This window comes from Amblyraja radiata, chromosome 5 (assembly GCF_010909765.2).
Source record: "Amblyraja radiata isolate CabotCenter1 chromosome 5, sAmbRad1.1.pri, whole genome shotgun sequence".
Lineage (NCBI taxonomy): Eukaryota > Metazoa > Chordata > Chondrichthyes > Rajiformes > Rajidae > Amblyraja > Amblyraja radiata.
In genome coordinates this window covers 54,964,188-54,983,756 of record NC_045960.1, presented here as the reverse complement: position 1 = coordinate 54,983,756, position 19,569 = coordinate 54,964,188, and the positions used below count along the sequence as shown (strand labels likewise).

The 19,569-nt window shown below is 41.5% G+C and overlaps 1 protein-coding gene across 7 annotated transcripts in view; it reads right to left on the bottom strand.

Annotated features, from left to right (window-relative positions):
* lama2 (laminin subunit alpha 2) overlaps positions 1 to 19,569 on the bottom strand; it is a 342,464-nt gene that overhangs the window by 160,349 nt on the left and 162,546 nt on the right. For all 7 annotated transcript variants that reach the window (XM_033021242.1, XM_033021244.1, XM_033021246.1 and 4 more), the window contains exons 14-16: positions 17,903 to 18,114; positions 15,438 to 15,549; positions 7,466 to 7,579 (exon numbers count right to left, since the gene is read on the bottom strand). In XM_033021242.1, the coding sequence (XP_032877133.1) occupies positions 7,466 to 7,579; positions 15,438 to 15,549; positions 17,903 to 18,114 (438 nt within the window). The remainder of the gene's footprint in view (positions 1 to 7,465; positions 7,580 to 15,437; positions 15,550 to 17,902; positions 18,115 to 19,569) is intronic.

The following is a 19,569-nucleotide window of genomic DNA, read 5'->3' as shown; positions in this document are numbered from 1 at the left end:
AACGCCGCCACCTACGGCCGTCATTTTTGGCCACCTCGCTCAGAGCCCCCCTCCGCCGTATGTGTGCTGAGGATTTTTCTCGTCGATGAAATATGACAGAGATATTAATGATTTTACAAAATTCCCCATTCTCTCTGCTGCCCCCGCTGGCGGCAGGGGGGGTGGACTATAAAACCAGGAAGTGGTGAGCCTCAATCAGTGTCTGCAAGTTGGAGGAAGGCAGAGGGTCACGTTTCTCTGAGCTGTGAATAAAACTGAACACATGTCCACACAACTGTGAGTAAGTACCCTTAATGTGGTTTGAAAATGAAAATATGGTTAAAGTAAAAAAGCACTGCCTGCAAATGGTTGTTTGGGTTGAAATAAAAAGGCACTCTCTCTCTCCCCTCCTCTCCTCTCTCCCCCCTCTCCTCTCTCCCCCCTCTTCTCCCGCCCACCTCTCTTCTCCCCCCCCTCTCTTCTCTCCCCCCTCTCTACTCCCCCCCTCTCTACTCCCCCCCCTCTCTTCTCCCCCCCTCTCTTCTCCCCCCCTCTCTTCTCCCCCCCCTCTTCTCTCCCCCCCCTCTCCTCTCCCCCCTCCCTCCTCTCCCCCCTCCCTCCTCTCCTCTCTCCCTCCTCTCCTCTCTCCCCCTCCTCTCCTCTCCCCCCCCCCCCCCCCCCCCCCCCCCTCTCTCCCCCCTCTCCTCTCCTCCCCCCCTCTCTCCCTCTCTCCCTCTCTCCCTCTCTCCCTCTCTCTCTCTCTCTCTCTCTCTCTCTCTCTCCCTCCCTCCCGATCTCTCTCTCTCTCTCTCTCTCTCTCTCTCTCTCTCTCTCTCTCTCTCTCTCTCTCTCTCTCTCTCTCGCCTCTTTTTCTCCCCCTCCTCCACTCCATCCCCTCCTCCACCGTCCCTCCCCTAAACCCCCCTCCCCTCCACACACCCATACCCCCTTCCCTCCACCCTCCCTCCCCTCCCTGCTCCCCACCTCTCCCCCTCCCCTCACCTCACCCTCCCTCTCAGCACACCCCCTCTCCCCCCATCTCTCCCCCCCCCCCCCTCTCTCCCCCCTCCCCCCTCTCTCCCCCTCTCTCTCCCCCCCTCCTCCCCTCCATCCCCTCCCCTAAACCCCCTCCCCTCCACACCCCCTACCCTCTTCCCTCCACCCTCCCCCCTCCCTCCCCCTCCCTGCTCCCCACCTCTCCCCCTCACCCCCCTCTCAGCACCCCCTCTCTCCCCCTCACTCTCACCCGCTCTCTCTCCTCCCCCCCTCACCCACCCACCCTTCCTCTTCTCCTCCTCCCCACCCTCCTCTCCCTCTTGCCCCTCTCTCTGTGTTTCTGTCTCTCTCTCTGTCTCTGCCCCTTCTCTCTCTGCCCTCACTCTCACCCCCCCCCCCCTCTAGATGTGACTGCAAGTTGGGGGCTATGCGTCAGTAGATACGGTGGTTATGGGGTAAAAGGAGCAAATTAATAATATTAATATTATATCAAGAGGGGGTAATTAGCGTGAGTGCGGGGGGAGGGGGGGGATAGTTATTGTGTGACGCTGCATGCCGCCCCCCCCCCCCCCCCTACAACCGCACGTTGGGGGAACAGACCCAACGGGTCTGCACTTGGTCTAGTATATAATAAAATTATACATTTCTGGGCACAGGGTGAAAACAGAATTGAGTTGCCTCCTACCCTTCTCAATCATAATAAATAGTACAAGCCATCTGTCCCGCAGAAATAATCAATATGTACTGTATTAGAAGAGGAATAAGAGTCAGGGAAGTGTCACAAGATGTATTAAAAAATGATTTCCTAAACTCTTATTTTTACATGGAATTAACTTATCACCAGGTATTTCAAAAAACTATCAGAAAGTCAAAGTCCTTATGAGAGGAATGCAGTTAAGAATGACAACAGTCGTTCTGTACATTCCAGTAGTAACATTAAGATCAACAGTTAGCTCTAACAGCTGTCAAAAAATTCTTGGAACCATGTAAAAAGATTTGTAAAGGTTTTTATGGGATTAATAGAAAGGACATTTTGAATAACCATAATGAATTAAGTTACAGCACTATACATTAGAGAAAGGCAAAATAAAACTAAGGCCTTTTTTAAAATAAATTAATTTTATGCTTATATGATGCATCCTGGTTCACGATAGAAGCCAAGGAATGGACAGAGAAATTAAGTACATGATTTCTTACACACACTCTTTTCCATTGATTGGAAGCTTAGAGTGCTACAGTATGGATATGTGATTATGCACGACCTATTCTGCCATTTACAATACCAGATAATCCTTGAGGAAGTCTGAATATAACAAAATGTTTCCACATGTTTAATGACACCATCCTGTTGATAACTATCCATGTACACATTGTGTAACTTAAGATATACCTAATTTATTGCTGAGCCTTATAGAAGCAGCTCACTGATTCACAGAGGAATCTTGGGGTGCAATACATACAGTGCCCTCCATAATGCTTGGGACAAAGACCCATCATTTATTTATTTGCCTCGGTACTCCACAATTTGAGATTAGTAATAGAAAAGAATCACATGTGGTTGAAGTGCACATTGTCAGATGTTATTAAAAGCCATTTTATACATTTTGGTTTCACCATGTGGAAATTACACCAGTGTTTATACATAGTCCCCCCATTTCAGGGCACCATAATGTTTGGGATAACATGGCTTCACAGGTGTTTGTAATTGCTTAGGTGTGTGTAATTGCCTCCTTAATGGAGGTATGAGAGAGCTCTCAGCACCTAGTCTTTCCTCCAGTCTATCACCTTTGGAAATTTTATTGCTGTTTATCGACATGAGGACCAAATTTGTGCCAATGAAAGTCAAAGAAGCTAAGACTGAGACTGAGAAACAAGAATAAAACTGTTAGAGACATCAGCCAAGCCTTAAGCTTAGCAAAATCAACTGTTTGGAAAATCATGAAGAAGAAAGAGAGCACTGGTGAGCTTACTAATCACAAACGGACTGGCAGGCCAAGGAAGTCTTCCACAGCTGATGACAAATTCTCTCTATAATATAGAAAATCCCCAAACACCTGTCCGACAGATCAGAAACAGATCAGAGTCAGGTGTGGATTTGTCAATGACCACTGTCCGCAGAAGACTTCATGAACAGAAATACAGAGGCTACATTGCAAGATGCAAACCACTGGTTAGCCACAAAAAATAGGATGGCCAGGTTACAGTTTGCCAAGAAGTACTTAAAAGAGCAACCACAGTTCTGGAAAAAAGGTTTTGTACACGGATGAGATGAATGCCATCACCTCCTATAAGGCGAAATCAGGAGGCAGCTCAATTGTCAGCGAAGCATCACTCCTGACGAGCTCAATGCATTTTACGCACGCTTTGATAGGGAGAACACTGATGTGCCTTCCCGAGCCCCCATTCGCCGTGACGGTATTTCAGTCACAGTCACAGAGGCCGACGTCAGAAGATTCTTCAGGGGGGGTGAACCCTCGGAAAGTGCCTGGACATGATGGTATACCCGGTCGTGTTCTAAAGACCTGTGCAGACCAACTGTCTGGAGTTTTTAACGGACATTTTCAACCTCTCACTACTGAGATCTGAGGTTCCCACCTGCTTTAAAAGGGCATCAATAATACCGGTGCCCAAGAAGTGCAAGGTGACGAGCCTCAATGATTATCGACCAGTGGCACTAACGTCTGTGGTGATGATTTGGCTTTGAGAGGTTGATTATGGCTCAAATCAACTCCTACCTTGACAAGAACCTCGACCCACTGCAGTTCACTTACCGCCATAACAGATCAACGGTGGATGCGATCTCACTGGCTCTCCACTCCACTCTGGACCACTTGGACAACAAAAACTCATATGTCAGGCTGTTATTCATTAACTACAGCTCGGCATTTAATACAATCATCCCCTCCAAGCTGGTTACCAAGCTCTCAGATCTGGGTCTCTGCGCATCCCTCTGCAATTGGATTCACCACTTCCTCATCCACAGATCACAGTCTGTCCGTATTGGTGGAAATGTGTCATCCTCGATAACAATCAGCAGGGGAGCACCTCAAGGCTGCGTGCTCAGCCCCCTGCTGTACTCACTCTATACTCATGACTGCGTAGCCGGACATAGTGCGACCTCCATCATCAAGTTCGCCGACGACACCACTGTTGTGGGACTTATCACTGATGGGACGAGTCATAGTATAGAAGTGAGATCGACCAATTGACTAAATGGTGCCAAAACAATAACCTGGCTCTCAACACCAGCAAAACCAAGGAACTGATTGTGGACTTTGGATGGAGTAGCATAGGGACCCACAATGCTGTTTACATCAACGGGACGATGGTGGAAAGGGTCAAGAACTTCAAATTCCTGGGCGTGCACATTTCCAAAGATCTTTCCTGGTCCCAGCACACTGATGCAATTATAAAGAAAGCACATCAGCGCCTCTACTTCCTGAGAAGACTACGGAGAGTCGGTAAGTCAAGGAGGACTCTCTCAAACTTCTACAGGTGCACAGTAGAGAACATGCTGACTGGTTAATTGTGGCTTGGTTCGGCAACTTGAGCGTCCAGGAGCGGAAAAGGATGCAGAAAGTTGTAACCATTGCTCAGTCCATCATCGGCTCTGACCTCCCCACCATCGAAGGGATCTATCGCAGTAGCTGCCTCAAAAAGGCAGCCAACATCATCAAGGATCCATACCATCCTGGCCACGCACGCATCTCTCCGCTACCACCGGCAGAAGGTACAGGAGCCTGAAATCTTTTACATCCAGGTTCAGGAACAGCTACTTCCCCACAGCCATCAGGCTATTAAACTCGCCAAAAAACAGACTCTGAACTGTAACAGCCTATTGCACTTTATCTGCTTATTTATGTGTATATTGAACTGAACTGTTCTGTATTTTTGCTGACTATATTCTGTTGTGCTGCAGCAAGCAAGAATTTTAATGTCCCATCTGGGACACATGACAATAAACTCTCTTGACTTGACTCTCTTGACTTGACTTGACTTGATGATACAAATGCTGATGATAAGAACATAATGAATTCTGAAGTGTATAGACACATCCTATTTGCTAAAAATTCCTCAAAACTCATTGGCCGGCGGTTCATTATACAGCAAGACAATGATCCCAAACATACTGCTAAAGCAACAAAGGAGTTTTCAAAGCTAAAAAATGGTCTATTTTTGAGTGGCCAAATCAATCACCCGATCTGAACCCAATTGAGCATGTCTTTTATATGCTGAAGAGAAAACTGAAGGGAACTAGCCCCCAAAACAAGCATAAGCTAAAGATGGCTGCAATACAGGCCTGGCAGAGCATCACCAGAGAAGACACCCAGCACATAGTGATATCCATGAATCGCAGACTTCAAGCAGTCTTTGCATGCAAAGGATATGCAGCAAAATACGAAACATGACTACTTTCCTTTATATGACATTGCTGTTCCAAACATTATGGTGCCCTGTAATGGGGGGCTATGTATAAACACTGCTGTAATTTCTACATGGTGAAATCAAAATATATTAAAATGGCCTTTAATAAAATCTGACAGTGCACTTTAACCACATGTGATTTTTTTCTATTACAAATTTCAAATTGTGGAGTGCACAGGCAAATAAATAAATGATGGGTCTTTGTCCCAAACATTATGGAGGACACTGTAGCACCCCCAAGGTGGAAACATGGGTTGATGGGGTGGCAAAGGCGGCCTATGACATTCCTGCCTTCATTAATTGGGGTATTGAGTATAAAGGTCGGAAAGTCGTGTTGCAGCTGTATTAAAAATTTGCTGGAACACATTTGTAGTATTGTGCTCAGTCCTGTTTGCCGCATTACAGGAAGGTTGTGTTGGCTTTGGAAAGGGTGCAGAAGAGATTCACAACAATGTGTTCAAGAAGGAACTGCAGATGCTGGAAGATGTAGGTCTGAAGAAGGGGTTCAGCCCGAAACGTCACCCATTTCCTTCGCTCCATAGATGCTGCTGCACCCGCTGAGTTTCTCCAGCATTTTTGTGTACCCTAGGTTCACAACAATGTTGCCTGGCTGAGAGGGTATTTAAAATAAGGATAGGTTGGATAAACTTGGATTGTTTTTCTTGAGCGCTGGAGGCTGAGGGGTGACCCAATCCAAGTGTATAACATTCGGAAAACCATAAATAGGGTATAGGAAAAAATCTAATGCAGGAAGGCATAGGCTTAATGTGAGAGGAGGAAAGTTTAAATAACATTTTGAGGCAAGTTTATTTTAAAACACAGAATGAATGGTGGGTGCCTGAGACATACAGCCAGTGGAGGTGGTGGAGGCAGATATGATAGTAATGTTTAATGTTTTTAATGGGGAAATGTATACAGAGGCGATGAAGGGATATAGAGCATGTGCAGGCAGAAGGGACTGGTTTAATTTGACATAATGTTAGGCACAGACATTATGGGCCTAAGGGTTTGTTCCAATGCTGTACTGTTCTGTGATGTACTTTATATGTTCATTCTGGCTTTGGTTGCAAGTCTCCAATTTCCATAGTTAAATAAACACAGATATGTGCCCCACCTCAAAAAATGTATCTTTTAATTAAATATTGGATAAGTTTGTATTGAATTAAAAAATGTTCCATTTGTGATGAACATTAACATTTCTCTTTTCACAGATGCAACTTGACTGGTTGACGTTTCTCAATATTGCTAGTTTTTATTTCAGATTTTTGCAGTCTTATTTGTTTCTATTAATGCTGCAGGTTTATTATGCAGTGTTGCTGCACTCCAGTTTTGAAAATGATTGAATATTATTCTTTCATCATATTGAATTATGGATGAAAAAAAAACATAATTATTCTCTTGAATTTCATAGATCACAGCTAAGTATATTTTCTGTGGACAAACATCATTTCTGACGAATGACCTACTCAACTTACTTCTCACTCGCGTAATAGATTCTATATTGTAATTTTCCTCAGTTGAGTGTGATAGAAGATACTCAGTGAGATGCTGCAGAATGTATTGTACTGTTGATTAAAACTTTATAATGGTTTGCTTGTGATTTATTTTTTCATATTTCTTTACCTAAGATTTTAGTCACGTTATTTCAAAAGTTCCCAGATCATTAAATATTGATGTCAAAATAACCATGTGATCCATTTTCCATACAACTAGTCTCTTCATAACCAGATTCATACTAATTAGTCACCAAAAGTTTTATTCTACTGTCCCTCCTCACTAACCATCCATGTTACTTGTGATTTAACTTAAAGTCGTGGCTCCAAGATGCTTAATTTAGCATTCTATCATTTTTCCTAGATTCTTATGAAAATTCCTATGATTGAAGATTGAAGATTCATATGATAATATTTTCATATTAAATACGACTTCACAGTTCAAAGGAATAAAAACACCTTTATGAAAATGATTTAAACTATTTTGTCAAATCAAGATCAGAAATGGAGTTGCTTTTACCAAGGCTTTTTTAAGCATTATAAGTATCTTGCAGTTTTTTTTTAATACATACCAAACATTCTCCAGTAATGTCATCACAGTAGTTAGAATGACCATAGCAAATACATGGTACACAGATTCCTCCATATAGGGTGCCATTTATTTTTCTGTATCCAGATGCACAGGACTGAAAAAAGGAAAACATATTTTTAATTGACATGAAAAATGCACCAATTTTATTTTAATAGCTTAACAATGATAAAATAATTCTGTGATCAAACAAGCTGAGGTTTCTCCAGATGGACTACTTTAATTCATGAATATACAATAACAGAATGAGACAACGATTACATTTTGGTATTGATAAAGATGATGAATGCCTCTGCAAAGGAAAGGAACATCTTTGTAATGCTTTTATCAAGCTAAGTATAAGTAAAACTGTGATAAGAAAACTGATGCACCCTAAATCCCATATGGAGAATGATTTGTCTGACATTGTGAAAGGCAACATGTAAAGTAATGTATTACGTTTTTATAAATGAACTCTATTTTGAATAAAAAGATAAAACGGGGCAATGTTCCTTCTAATTTAGGCCTGGATTTTTGAGGTCCAAAATAAAAAAATGCCATTGTGCTCACAAAAACGTTTGCACTAGAGCATTTGTTAATGAGAAAACCAAACACGGTGACTGCTGCAGGGAATATATATCCTTGTGAACAATCAAAAAGATTGCTGAATCCTTGGTGAGGCACACAGGGACTGGAATTTGTCCAAGGTTGCATGAGCAAAACACACCAAATTTAGATTTTATTTATTTTGTTTGTTTTTATTTATTCATTTATTTGTCTTCACTGCCAAGGTCTGCATTCATTGTCCATCCCCAACTGCCCCTCACCTGATTGGTTTGTTAGGCTATTTCAGGGGGCATTTAGGCATCAACCTCATTGATGGGTCTGAAGACACATACAAGTCAGACAAGGTAGGAAAGACAGCTTTCTTCTTTGAAGGACATTAGCAAATCAGGTTGATTCTTATGATAAAATCTTATGTGAAGTCTCTTTTGTGGTCATCGTTACTAATGCTTCTTATTTGCAAATTATCAGTTGAATTGAAATTGCCAATAGTGCGATTGGAACACCGATCTTTGGATTGTTAATCAAGGCCTCTGGATGACTCCCAGCACTATACTTTTTTTGGGCATGTAGTCCAATTTAGAAATTAATTATATTTTGTTTAGTGGGACTGAATTTCATAAGTGATCAACAATTTGCATATATTTAGCTCATTCAGTTTAGGATGAATATGTCCACCACAGAATCTAAACTATGAAGTTTAAATTAGAGCACTCTTTTTTATAATAGAATAATGTACAGAGAAACAAAAACAGAGGGAGAAAAATAGAATAAGAGAAAAGATAAAACAAAGACAAAGAACAAAGACGAGAAATTAAATGCTTCGAGTAATAATTAGAATCTGGTGGAATGACTCTCCCCACTAGAGGTGGCTGCTACAAATGCGAGAAGTGCATCCAGGTAGAGCTCCTGAAGGGCCGTGTTGGGGAATTTGAGAAGCAAGTGGATGACCTCCGGTTCATCCGAGAAACTGAGTCGTTCCTCGACAAGTCCTACAGTACGATTGTTACACCTAAGGTACTGGAAGAGAGAAGGTGGGAGACAGTGAGAACGGGAGGGAAGCATGGAATGCCAACTTCCCCGGGTGTTGTACCTCTTGTGAACAGGTTCACCCACTTAGAAGCTGTCGGGACAGAAGAGGTGTTTACACTGAGCGGCGGACTGGCTTGTGATGCGAATAGGGCTGTTGAGCAAAAACCAAAAAGGCCTAAGGCAGGCAACGCCATTGTAGTAGGAGACTCCATTGTGAGAGGTACGGACAGGGGTTTCTGCGGCAACAGACGGGATGCGAGGATGGTGTGCTGCCTTCCTGGTGCCAGGATCCAGGATGTCACGGACAGAGTGCAGAAAATCCTCAAGGGCGAAGGTGAACATCCGGAAGTGGTAGTGCATGTCGGCACAAACGATGTCGGGAAGAAGGGGATGAATATTCTGCAGCGTGACTTTAGAGAGCTCGGAAAAATGCTGAAAAGCAGGACCTCCAGGGTTGTTATCTCCGGTTTGCTTCCAGTTCCTCGTGCTGGCGAGAGCAGGAACTGGGAGATACGGGACCTGAACGTGTGGCTGAGGAACTGGTGCACGGGGCAGGGATTTAGATTCTTAGATCACTGGGATCTGTTTTGGGGTAAGGGGGAACTATACAAAAGGGACGGATTGCATCTTAACAGGTGTGGGACCAGCATTCTGGCAGGCAGGTTTGCCACTGCTACACGGGTGGTTTTAAACTGAATAAGGGGGGTGGGGTGTCGAATGGGATAGTGGAGGATGGAGTTAAAGGGAAAGGGTTTCTTAAATGTGTGAGCGTAGAGACAGAGGGGTGTAAAATGAAGGCAGAAGCAATAGGTAGCAAGGTGAAAAGTCAAAGTGGCAGGCCGGCAAATCCAGGGCAAAAATCAAAAAGGGCCACTTTTCAGCTTAATAGTATAAGGGGTAAGAGTGTTGTAAAAACAAGCCTGAAGGCTTTGTGTCTCAATGCAAGGAGCATTCGTAATAAGGTGGATGAGTTGAATGTGCAGATAGCTATTAACGACTATGATACAGTTGGAATCACGGAGACATGGCTCCAGGGTGACCAAGGCTGGGAGCTGAACATCCAGGGATATTCAATATTCAGGAGGGATAGAGAGAAAGGAAAAGGAGGTGGGGTAGCGTTGCTGATTAGAGAGGAGATTAACGCAATGGAAAGGAAGGACATTAGTTTGGAGGATGTGAAATCGGTATGGGTAGAGCTGCGAAACACTAAGGGGCAGAAAACGCTGGTGGGTGTTGTGTACAGGCCACCTAACAGTAGTAGTGAAGTTGGAGATGATATCAAACAGGAAATTAGAAATGCGTGCGACAAAGGCAAAACAGTTATAATAGGTGACTTCAATCTACATATAGATTGGGTGAATCAAATTGGCAGGGGTGCTGAGGAAGAGGATTTCTTGGAATGTATGCGGGATAGTTATCTAAATCAACATGTAGAGGAACCAACGAGAGAGCAGGCTATTTTAGACTGGGTATTGAGTAATGAGGAAGGGTTAGTTAGCAGTCTTGTTGTACGTGCCCCCTTGAGCAAGAGTGACCATAATATGGTTGAGTTCTTCATTAGGATGGAGAATGACATTGTTAATTCAGAAACAATGGTTCTGAACTTAAAGAAAGGTAACTTTGAGGGTATGAGACGTGAATTGGCCAAGATTGACTGGCAATTAATTCTAAAAGGGTTGACGGTGGATATGCAATGGAAGACATTTAAAGACTGCATGGATGAACTACAAAAATTGTTCATCCCAGTTTGGCAAAAGAATAAATCAGGGAAGGTAGTGCATCCATGGATAACAAGGGAAATCAGGGATAGTATCAAAGCGAAGGATGATGCGTACAAATTAGCCAGAAAAAGCAGCATACCGGAGGACTGGGAGAAATTCAGAGACCAGCAGAGGAGGACAACGGGCTTAATTAGGAAAGGAAAAATAGATTATGAAAGAAAACTGGCAGGGAACATAAAAACTGACTTCAAACGTTTTTATAGATATGTGAAAAGAAAGAGATTAGTTAAAACAAATGTAGGTCCCTTGCAGTCAGAAACAGGTGAGTTAATCATGGGGAACAAGGATATGGCGGACCAATTGAATAACTACTTTGGTTCCGTCTTCACTAAGGAAGACATAAATAATCTGCCGGAAATAGCAGGGGACCGCGGGTCAAAGGAGTTGGAGGAATTGAGTGAAATCCAGGTTAGCCGGGAAGTGGTGTTGGGAAAATTGAATGGATTAAAGGCCGATAAATCCCCAGGGCCAGATAGGCTGCATCCCAGAGTACTTAAGGAAGTAGCTCCAGAAATAGTGGATGCATTAGTAATAATCTTTCAAAACTCTTTAGATTCTGGAGTAGTTCCTGAGGATTGGCGGGTAGCAAACGTAACCCCACTTTTTAAGAAGGGAGGGAGAGAGAAAACGGGGAATTACAGACCAGTTAGTCTAACATCGGTAGTGGGGAAACTGCTAGAGTCAGTTATTAAAGATGGGATAGCAGCACATTTGGAAAGTGGTGAAATCATTGGACAAAGTCAGCATGGATTTACAAAAGGTAAATCATGTCTGACGAATCTTATAGAATTTTTCGAGGATGTAACTAGTAGCGTGGATAGGGGAGAACCAGTGCATGTGGTGTATCTGGACTTCCAGAAGGCTTTCGACAAGGTCCCACATAAGAGATTAGTATACAAACTTAAAGCACACGGCATTGGGGGTTCAGTATTGATGTGGATAGAGAACTGGCTGGCAAACAGGAAGCAAAGAGTAGGAGTAAACGGGTCCTTTTCACAATGGCAGGCAGTGACTAGTGGGGTACCACAAGGCTCAGTGCTGGGACCCCAGCTATTTACAATATATATTAATGATCTGGATGAGGGAAATGAAGGCAATATCTCCAAGTTTGCGGATGACACTAAGCTGGGGGGCAGTGTTAGCTGTGAGGAGGATGCTAGGAGACTGCAAGGTGACTTGGATAGACTGGGTGAGTGGGCAAATGCATGGCAGATGCAGTATAATGTGGATAAATGTGAGGTTATCCATTTTGGTGGCAAAAACAGGAAAGCAGACTACTATCTAAATGGTGGCCGACTAGGAAAAGGGGAGATGCAGCGAGACCTGGGTGTCATGGTACACCAGTCATTGAAAGTAGGCATGCAGGTGCAGCAGGCAGTGAAGAAATCGAATGGTATGTTAGCTTTCATAGCAAAAGGATTTGAGTATACGAGCAGGGAGGTTCTACTGCAGTTGTACAGGGTCTTGGTGAGACCACACCTGGAGTATTGCGTACAGTTTTGGTCTCCAAATCTGAGGAAGGACATTATTGCCATAGAGGGAGTGCAGAGAAGGTTCACCAGACTGATTCCTGGGATGTCAGGACTGTCTTATGAACAAAGACTGGATAGACTTGGTTTATACTCTCTAGAATTTAGGAGATTGAGAGGGGATCTTATAGAAACTTATAAAATTCTTAAGGGGTTGGACAGGCTAGATGCAGGAAGATTGCTCCCGATGTTGGGGAAGTCCAGGACAAGGGGTCACAGCTTAAGGATAAGGGGGAAATCCTTTAATACCGAGATGAGAATAACTTTTTTCACACAGAGAGTGGTGAATCTCTGGAACTCTCTGCCACAGAGGGTAGTTGAGGCCAGTTCATTGGCTATATTTAAGAGGGAGTTAGATCTGGCCCTTGTGGCTAAGGGGATCAGAGGGTATGGAGAGAAGGCAGGTACGGGATACTGAGTTGGATGATCAGCCATGATCATATTGAATGGCGGTGCAGGCTCGAAGGGCCGAATGGCCTACTCCTGCACCTAATTTCTATGTTTCTATGTTTCTAAATTGTTTGGCAGATAATTACATTTCTGCCAATGATAATTACATTTCTGCCAAGTTATTAATAATTAACTGAATTGACTGCATACAATTAACTGAGTATAAATGTTGGGAGGTCATGTTGCAGTTATATAAGATGTTGGTGAGGCTGCATTTAGAGTATTGTGCTCAGTTCTGGGCACCATGTTATAGAAATATGTTACGTTGGAAATGGTGCAGAGAGGATTTACAAGGATATTGCCAGCGTTCAAGGGTCTGAGCTGTACGGAGAGGCTGAGCAGGATGGGACTCTTTTCCTTGGAGGGCAGGAGGATGAAGGGCGATCTTATAGAGGTGTATAAAATCATGAGAGGAATACATCGGGTGGATGCACAGAGTCCCTTGCCCAGAGTGAGGGAATTGAGAACCAGAGAATTAAGGTGACGGGAGAAAGATTTAATAAGAATCTGAGCGGTAACCTTCTCACGGAAAAGGTCATGGATGTATGGAACGAATTGACGGAGGAGGTAGTTGAGGCAGGGACTATTGCAATGTTTAACAAGCAATTAGACAAGTAAATTCCTCGGACAGGTTTAGAGGGATTTGGGCCAAACACAGGCAAATGGGACTAGTGTAGATGGAACATGTTGGTCAGTGTGGGCAAATTGGGCCGAAGGGCCTGTTTGATTATGACTATGACAATGGGCAAAATACAAACCTTTTTAGAACAACTATCACCAAAGTACTTCAAGGAGTTCTGGATATCCGATTTCTGGAAGAGTGGGCGAACATGAATAGCAAATTCTTGTTTACGTGTTTAACCGAATATGCGGACTCACCGGAATTTGGTTTCCAATTTCCTCAAGTAACCATGAGCAGTGATACACTAAATAGTTGTGGTGGCAAATGGAGGCAAAATTATGACTGAATCCAGGCTTAAAACAATGCTGCCTGTTACGTTAGAAATGATTTGAACTTGTGCTTAGCAATTAATAGGCAGCATTCTAGATTAATTCTTCCAAGTTTAAAAATGGATCACAAATTTTTAATTTATTTTAAAGTATAGTCGAATAAAACCTACCTATAATAACCTATTCTAAACTCTCAAGGTGATTGTACACAATATGTGTTAAACATCTTTAAGACTACATAATTCAAACTGACAGAGCCTAGTTAGCAGTTTCACAACTTGTATACATTGTTGAAAAATGTAAAATGTTTATTACTTAATACATATGATTAAGGTTTACAGTTCTCTCCAACAATACTGCCACAACAGTGTCTGATGATAGTTTTAGAAACATAGTTAATTAATTCTAGAGTAATAACATGATTATCTAGTCAATGATTCTTACAGCAAAAAACAGCTCTCACTAACGGAGGGGATATGAAAAAAAATGTTGAGGCAAATAAGTGTGACATTGTTAATATAAAAACTAAATAATTCATGAAGGTGGAGACAACAGTAAAATTTTAATTGTTTATTTCTCCTTCAGTGATGAGCTATATCAACACAATGTCAAGTCATAGGTTTGAACCTTAATGCCTGGCATTCAGATAAATGAAAAACACAAACAAGTCATTAATCATTATAGACTTGAAATTATCTTCTTTGTCACAGCTAATACATTTACTAAAAAGGGAATTTTAACCATGAGAGATTATGCAAATGAGCTAATACCTAAAACCACACCATCCTCAGGTTATCGGGGCTACATCTCCAGAATATAGTCTTCTTGGATTTATTTAGGAGCCACAGCCTAGATAAAACTGTTTAGTGAAAATGAAAACCAAACACAGTGTTCTGATTCGAGGAGTAGGCATTTGAAATATTTGTTCATCAGGAGACTTATTTTCTTTTGTTTGTCTGCACCACCTTGAGGTCAAGCCAACAATATCTTAGACATTGTGTGATGTTTCACAGCTTTTTCTGATTTGGGTAATTCAGTAATAACATCGCAATGTTCTTCCACAGTTTCTCATGTCTTGACATATATTCCAATTTATCTTTCCAAAATCCTACAGTGAATGCCCTTACACTTGTGCATATTGAGCTCCATCTGCCACAGCTTAGTATATTTATCTAATCTGTGTTCAAGATTGCATTGGCAGCAAGAGACATAATATTTTATATTATTCATTAAATCACAGGATATCCCTAGGTACATGCTGGTAGACGTTATGACATTGCTATCTCACAATATCTTATGTGAGGATGGTTCACAACAATATCATCTTAGAACCATTCCACAAATGTGTTTCTTTTTTTGTTCCTCTGGATAAATAAATAAATAAACTGTCTGATTTTCTGTGCAACCTTTATTCATCTATTCACCATCACCCTCTGCTGCCTTCCATGAAGCCAATTTGCTATCCATTCAGCTATCTCTCCTTGGATCCCATGCGATCTAACCTTCCAAGCATCACATTTATGATTGATAAATATAAATCTTAGAATTTTCAAAAACTGATATAGTTACTTTTCTTCCTATTATATTAATAATAATAAAACATGGTGTTGGAAATGGAGGGGAAAAAATCAGCAAACAGCATTGTGCAGATTCTGCAATTGATACTTACTTCACAAGATGTGCCACGGTACTCTGGGGGACACTGACAAATCTCAACACTTGAAGCTGTGTATTGGCCTAATGAATTTGGATTAGCTATCTGGAGCACAACAGAGCTCAACCTGTACAGACAGAAAACAGTACAAAATGATATCTACTTCATCAAACTTAATTAAATTTAAACATTTGAATAATCATTAAAGTGCAGCTCTAATTACATTTTTCTTTAGTGGATTTATAGTAAATGAGTCACCATGAAACAGTTTCCAACAACTTTTTGATTTTATCAGAGATGGTGCTTGTGCATTAGAACACAACTGCTGGAAACATGCACTGCTGCCTTTGGTGTAAATAATCCTCACAAAATGTCAAGATCACAGAAATGAATAGAAGGATGTCACTCAACCAGATCTGCGTATAGAACATCTTTACTTAATTCCAAATAACAGCTTTTTCCTTAATAAAAAACATTGCCTGTAAGTTCTGACCTGTGTCTTATCAAATTGATGTATGATTCAGACAATATATTAAAATATTTTAAATAACACAGTGTGATCCGTTCAATTATCATTTTATAAATCACTGTACTTATATTTGCAGGCTGTGATAATTGAAACTATCTTAACGGCCTTCTAGACCGCTAAGATCTTCTGAGACCAACCTGTTAGTGATTCCCAGAGTAAATACAAAACATGGGAAAGCAGGATTTAGTTACAATGCAACAAATAGCTGGAATAAACTTCTTGAAGGTTTAAGACTCGCCTCAACTTTGACCACTTTTAAAACAAGACTGAAAACTTTTATGTTTACTTTAGCTTTCAACTAAATCTTAACTACATTGCACTTTTAACTTTTGCACTTTTTATAATGCATTTTTAACTTTGCTTTATTTTCTTTTAATTCTTCTATTTTATTTCATTTTATTATTTCATTTTATTGTATGACATGTTTTTATGTGAAGCACTTTGAGTCTGCCTCGTGTATGAAATGTGCTATATAAATAAAGTTGCCTTGCCTTGCCTTGAAATAAATTTAAATCTTGGATGTCTAGACCAGCCAATCATACTGCATCATGGCCAAAGCACAAGGCTTGGAATGAAAACTGTTTGACTAACAAGAAAATAATTAATAGTTATTACGGCATCTTTCACATCCCCAGGCCAATAAAAAAACTTTCTTGTGAATGAAGTGCTAACGCAGATGAATGAACAGAACATTAAATTATGTCTAAAATATTGCATCTGAACATTATTAAATATAAAGCAGGTTAAGCTGTTGTCTGTGGGGCAAGAGGGGTAAAAATGTTCAAACTGTGGTGGCGTTGACCTCCACTGTTTGATCTCTCCTTTGACTACACAGGAACCCTACTCCACTCTCAGATTGACCCAACTTCCTGGCAGTATATGAGGCTGAGTAGTTATTATCTCCAGACATCTTACAGGCTTCCTTTTTGCTTGGGAATTTATATTCCCAACCTTTGATTCCACCAACTCAGAGCTTATATCAAGCAGTTGTTATTTGAGATTATTAAATATGAAGTACAATAATCAAAGTTCTAAATATATAGAAAATATTCGAGGAATTGATTTTTGGCATACTTACATTTCAGAATTACACTTCAACTATCTACAGTGACAGACTTGTATCTTTAGCCAAAACAAAGTGCTGGAGGAACTTAGCGGGTCAGGCAGTATCTGTGGAGGGACTAAACCAACCATGTTTAGAGACGGAGCGACCGCAGGCAGTGAAACTGGGCCCGCACATGTCCTCCACTATCACCCTGAGCACCTGCACACCACAGGGCTGTGTACTAAGCCCCATGCTCTACTCCCTCTTCACTCACGACTGTGTTCCTGCATTCGACACCAACACCATCGTGAAGTTTGCAGATGACACAATAGTGATTGGGCTGATCACCAACGGGGATGAAACAAAATACAGAGCAGAGGTGCAGAACCTGGCGGACTGGTGCGCACATAACAACTTGTCACTAAACACCTCCAAGACCAAGGAGCTGATTATTGACTTCAGGAGGTCCCATAATGGAGAATAACAATGGTGCTCCTCCTCCGAAACTACCCATCCACTTGCCCATGGTACACATCCTGTGTCAGCTGTGGCAGAGTTCATGGGTTGTGCATCGATATAGAGGCAGGTCAACTGAACATCTGCCTAAGAAGGGGGAATGATTTGGAATTGTTAATCTCTTATTATAATGCACCTGGCTAACAGTTTGTCACAGGAGTGTGACTCTCTTGCCCATGCTTATTCATCCATTGAGTACAAGTGCTAATCGATGGTTGTGGTTACTTTTTTTCACAGCAGTGTACTCACCCTGCAGGTCTGTGCAAAATGTCCCATTAAACTTCTCCATTAATTAAACAAATCATTGAGATTTTGAACCCAAACAATCAATAACCACACTTTCACTAAATACAAAGAAAATGTATTGTAGTAACAAAATATAATATCTACCTATAGATGGCAGTACGCTCGCTGTTATAGGTGGCACTAATTAAAAGACGGGTAACATTTGCCAAAACAGTCATGAAGTCCTTTCTGTTCACACGTGACCTAGTTGTATGAATGACAAAATTTTCAGGTCGTAGACTTATCACTTCAGTATGTGCAGTCAATGGATCCATTTGAATTCCTTCAATATCACTGGTTATGTAGATACCATTACCCTAACAAAGACAATAAAGGATGGAGTTAGATTGTTATTAAACCCGCAAAAAAATAGTTCCCCAAAGCTAATTCTTTGCATTGAAATAAAATGCCAAAGGCAAGGGGAGTAAGGTGAAGGGAAGTTGATCAGTTAAAATAATGTATATCAGAGGAACAAATTGCCCATGTGTAACAGGTTTGGAGGAGTTTAATCGGAACTGTGATGGTCGGGACATGTCGGTTCAAAATATGGCAACGTGAATTTGCAGTTTGAGAAATTTGGAGCACAGAGCAGCAATGACAACTGTGGAGGGTGAGCAGAACATTTTGGCCCATATTCTACTAATTGCAAAGTTAAACTTTCCTTAAACTCACCTTAAACCTGCCGCTTGGTCTAACTAAACCCGACGCTCGGTTTAAGAAAAATTTGGTATTCTGGTAGCTAGGTTTAGTTAGACTAAAGTCTAAGGCGAGTCTAACTTTAGACTTTTGTTTTAGCTGAGACTAAAGTTAGACCGCGTTTTAGTTGCCATGGTGACGGTGTCTGCTTGCACTGCACATGTGCAATGCAATAGCAGAAGCACGAGCAGACGACAACTTCAACATGGCTGACAAAAAGGAACAGCAGAAAGGAAACAGGGACGCCAGCGAGAAAGAATTTCTCCTGACGTTACTAGCCGATAAAATTACAATTATCGAGAAAAAAAGGTGCTACGACACATTTTGTTTTGGACAACTACATTTTCTCATGTAAAACCATGAATTCAGAAATCTTTGAAAGGATTTCATTCAATATTTCTCAGAAATAAAATGATTTTAACATTTACATTCACAGAATATCTTCCCTTCCGAATGACAAACATCTGAGTGAGGTCCCCACCTGGACTTCTGATTGGGCCATGTGTGCAATCAATTGCCCCTGTCAAGCGGCAATACTGGTAGAAAGCATTTTGTGTGTCATGAACTTGCTGGGGAGTTGATGGGAAGGAGATATAGGTTCTTCTCCATTGGGCAATGTGGGATGACATCTCCTGGACTATACGTGACATAGATGGCTGTGATAAACCTGCATCATCACCATGCATTAGTTTGAAAATTCCTACATAGACAATGAAAGAATTTCTCTTTTAAAAAACTCCCATCCCTTCTTCGGACATTAAAAGTAACTTTTTCTGAGAAAATGTTGATTACCATATATCACTATAAAAGAAAAAAAGAAAAAACAACACACTATAGAATTCAACATGAACGGCTATTTTTTCTCTCTGTAGCGAGCTGAAACCTTCCTTAAACCTGCCCTCTGCTGAGTTTAAATTTTGCGGCAAGTTAGACTCTAGTCTAAGGTCAGTCTAAGCTTTGGTGATTAGTAGAAAGACAACTTAGACTTTAGTCTAAATATCAGGGATTTAAACCCGCCGTCGAGTCTAAATTGCAGAGTTAAACCTGCTGTTAGGTTTAAAAAAATCAGTAGATTA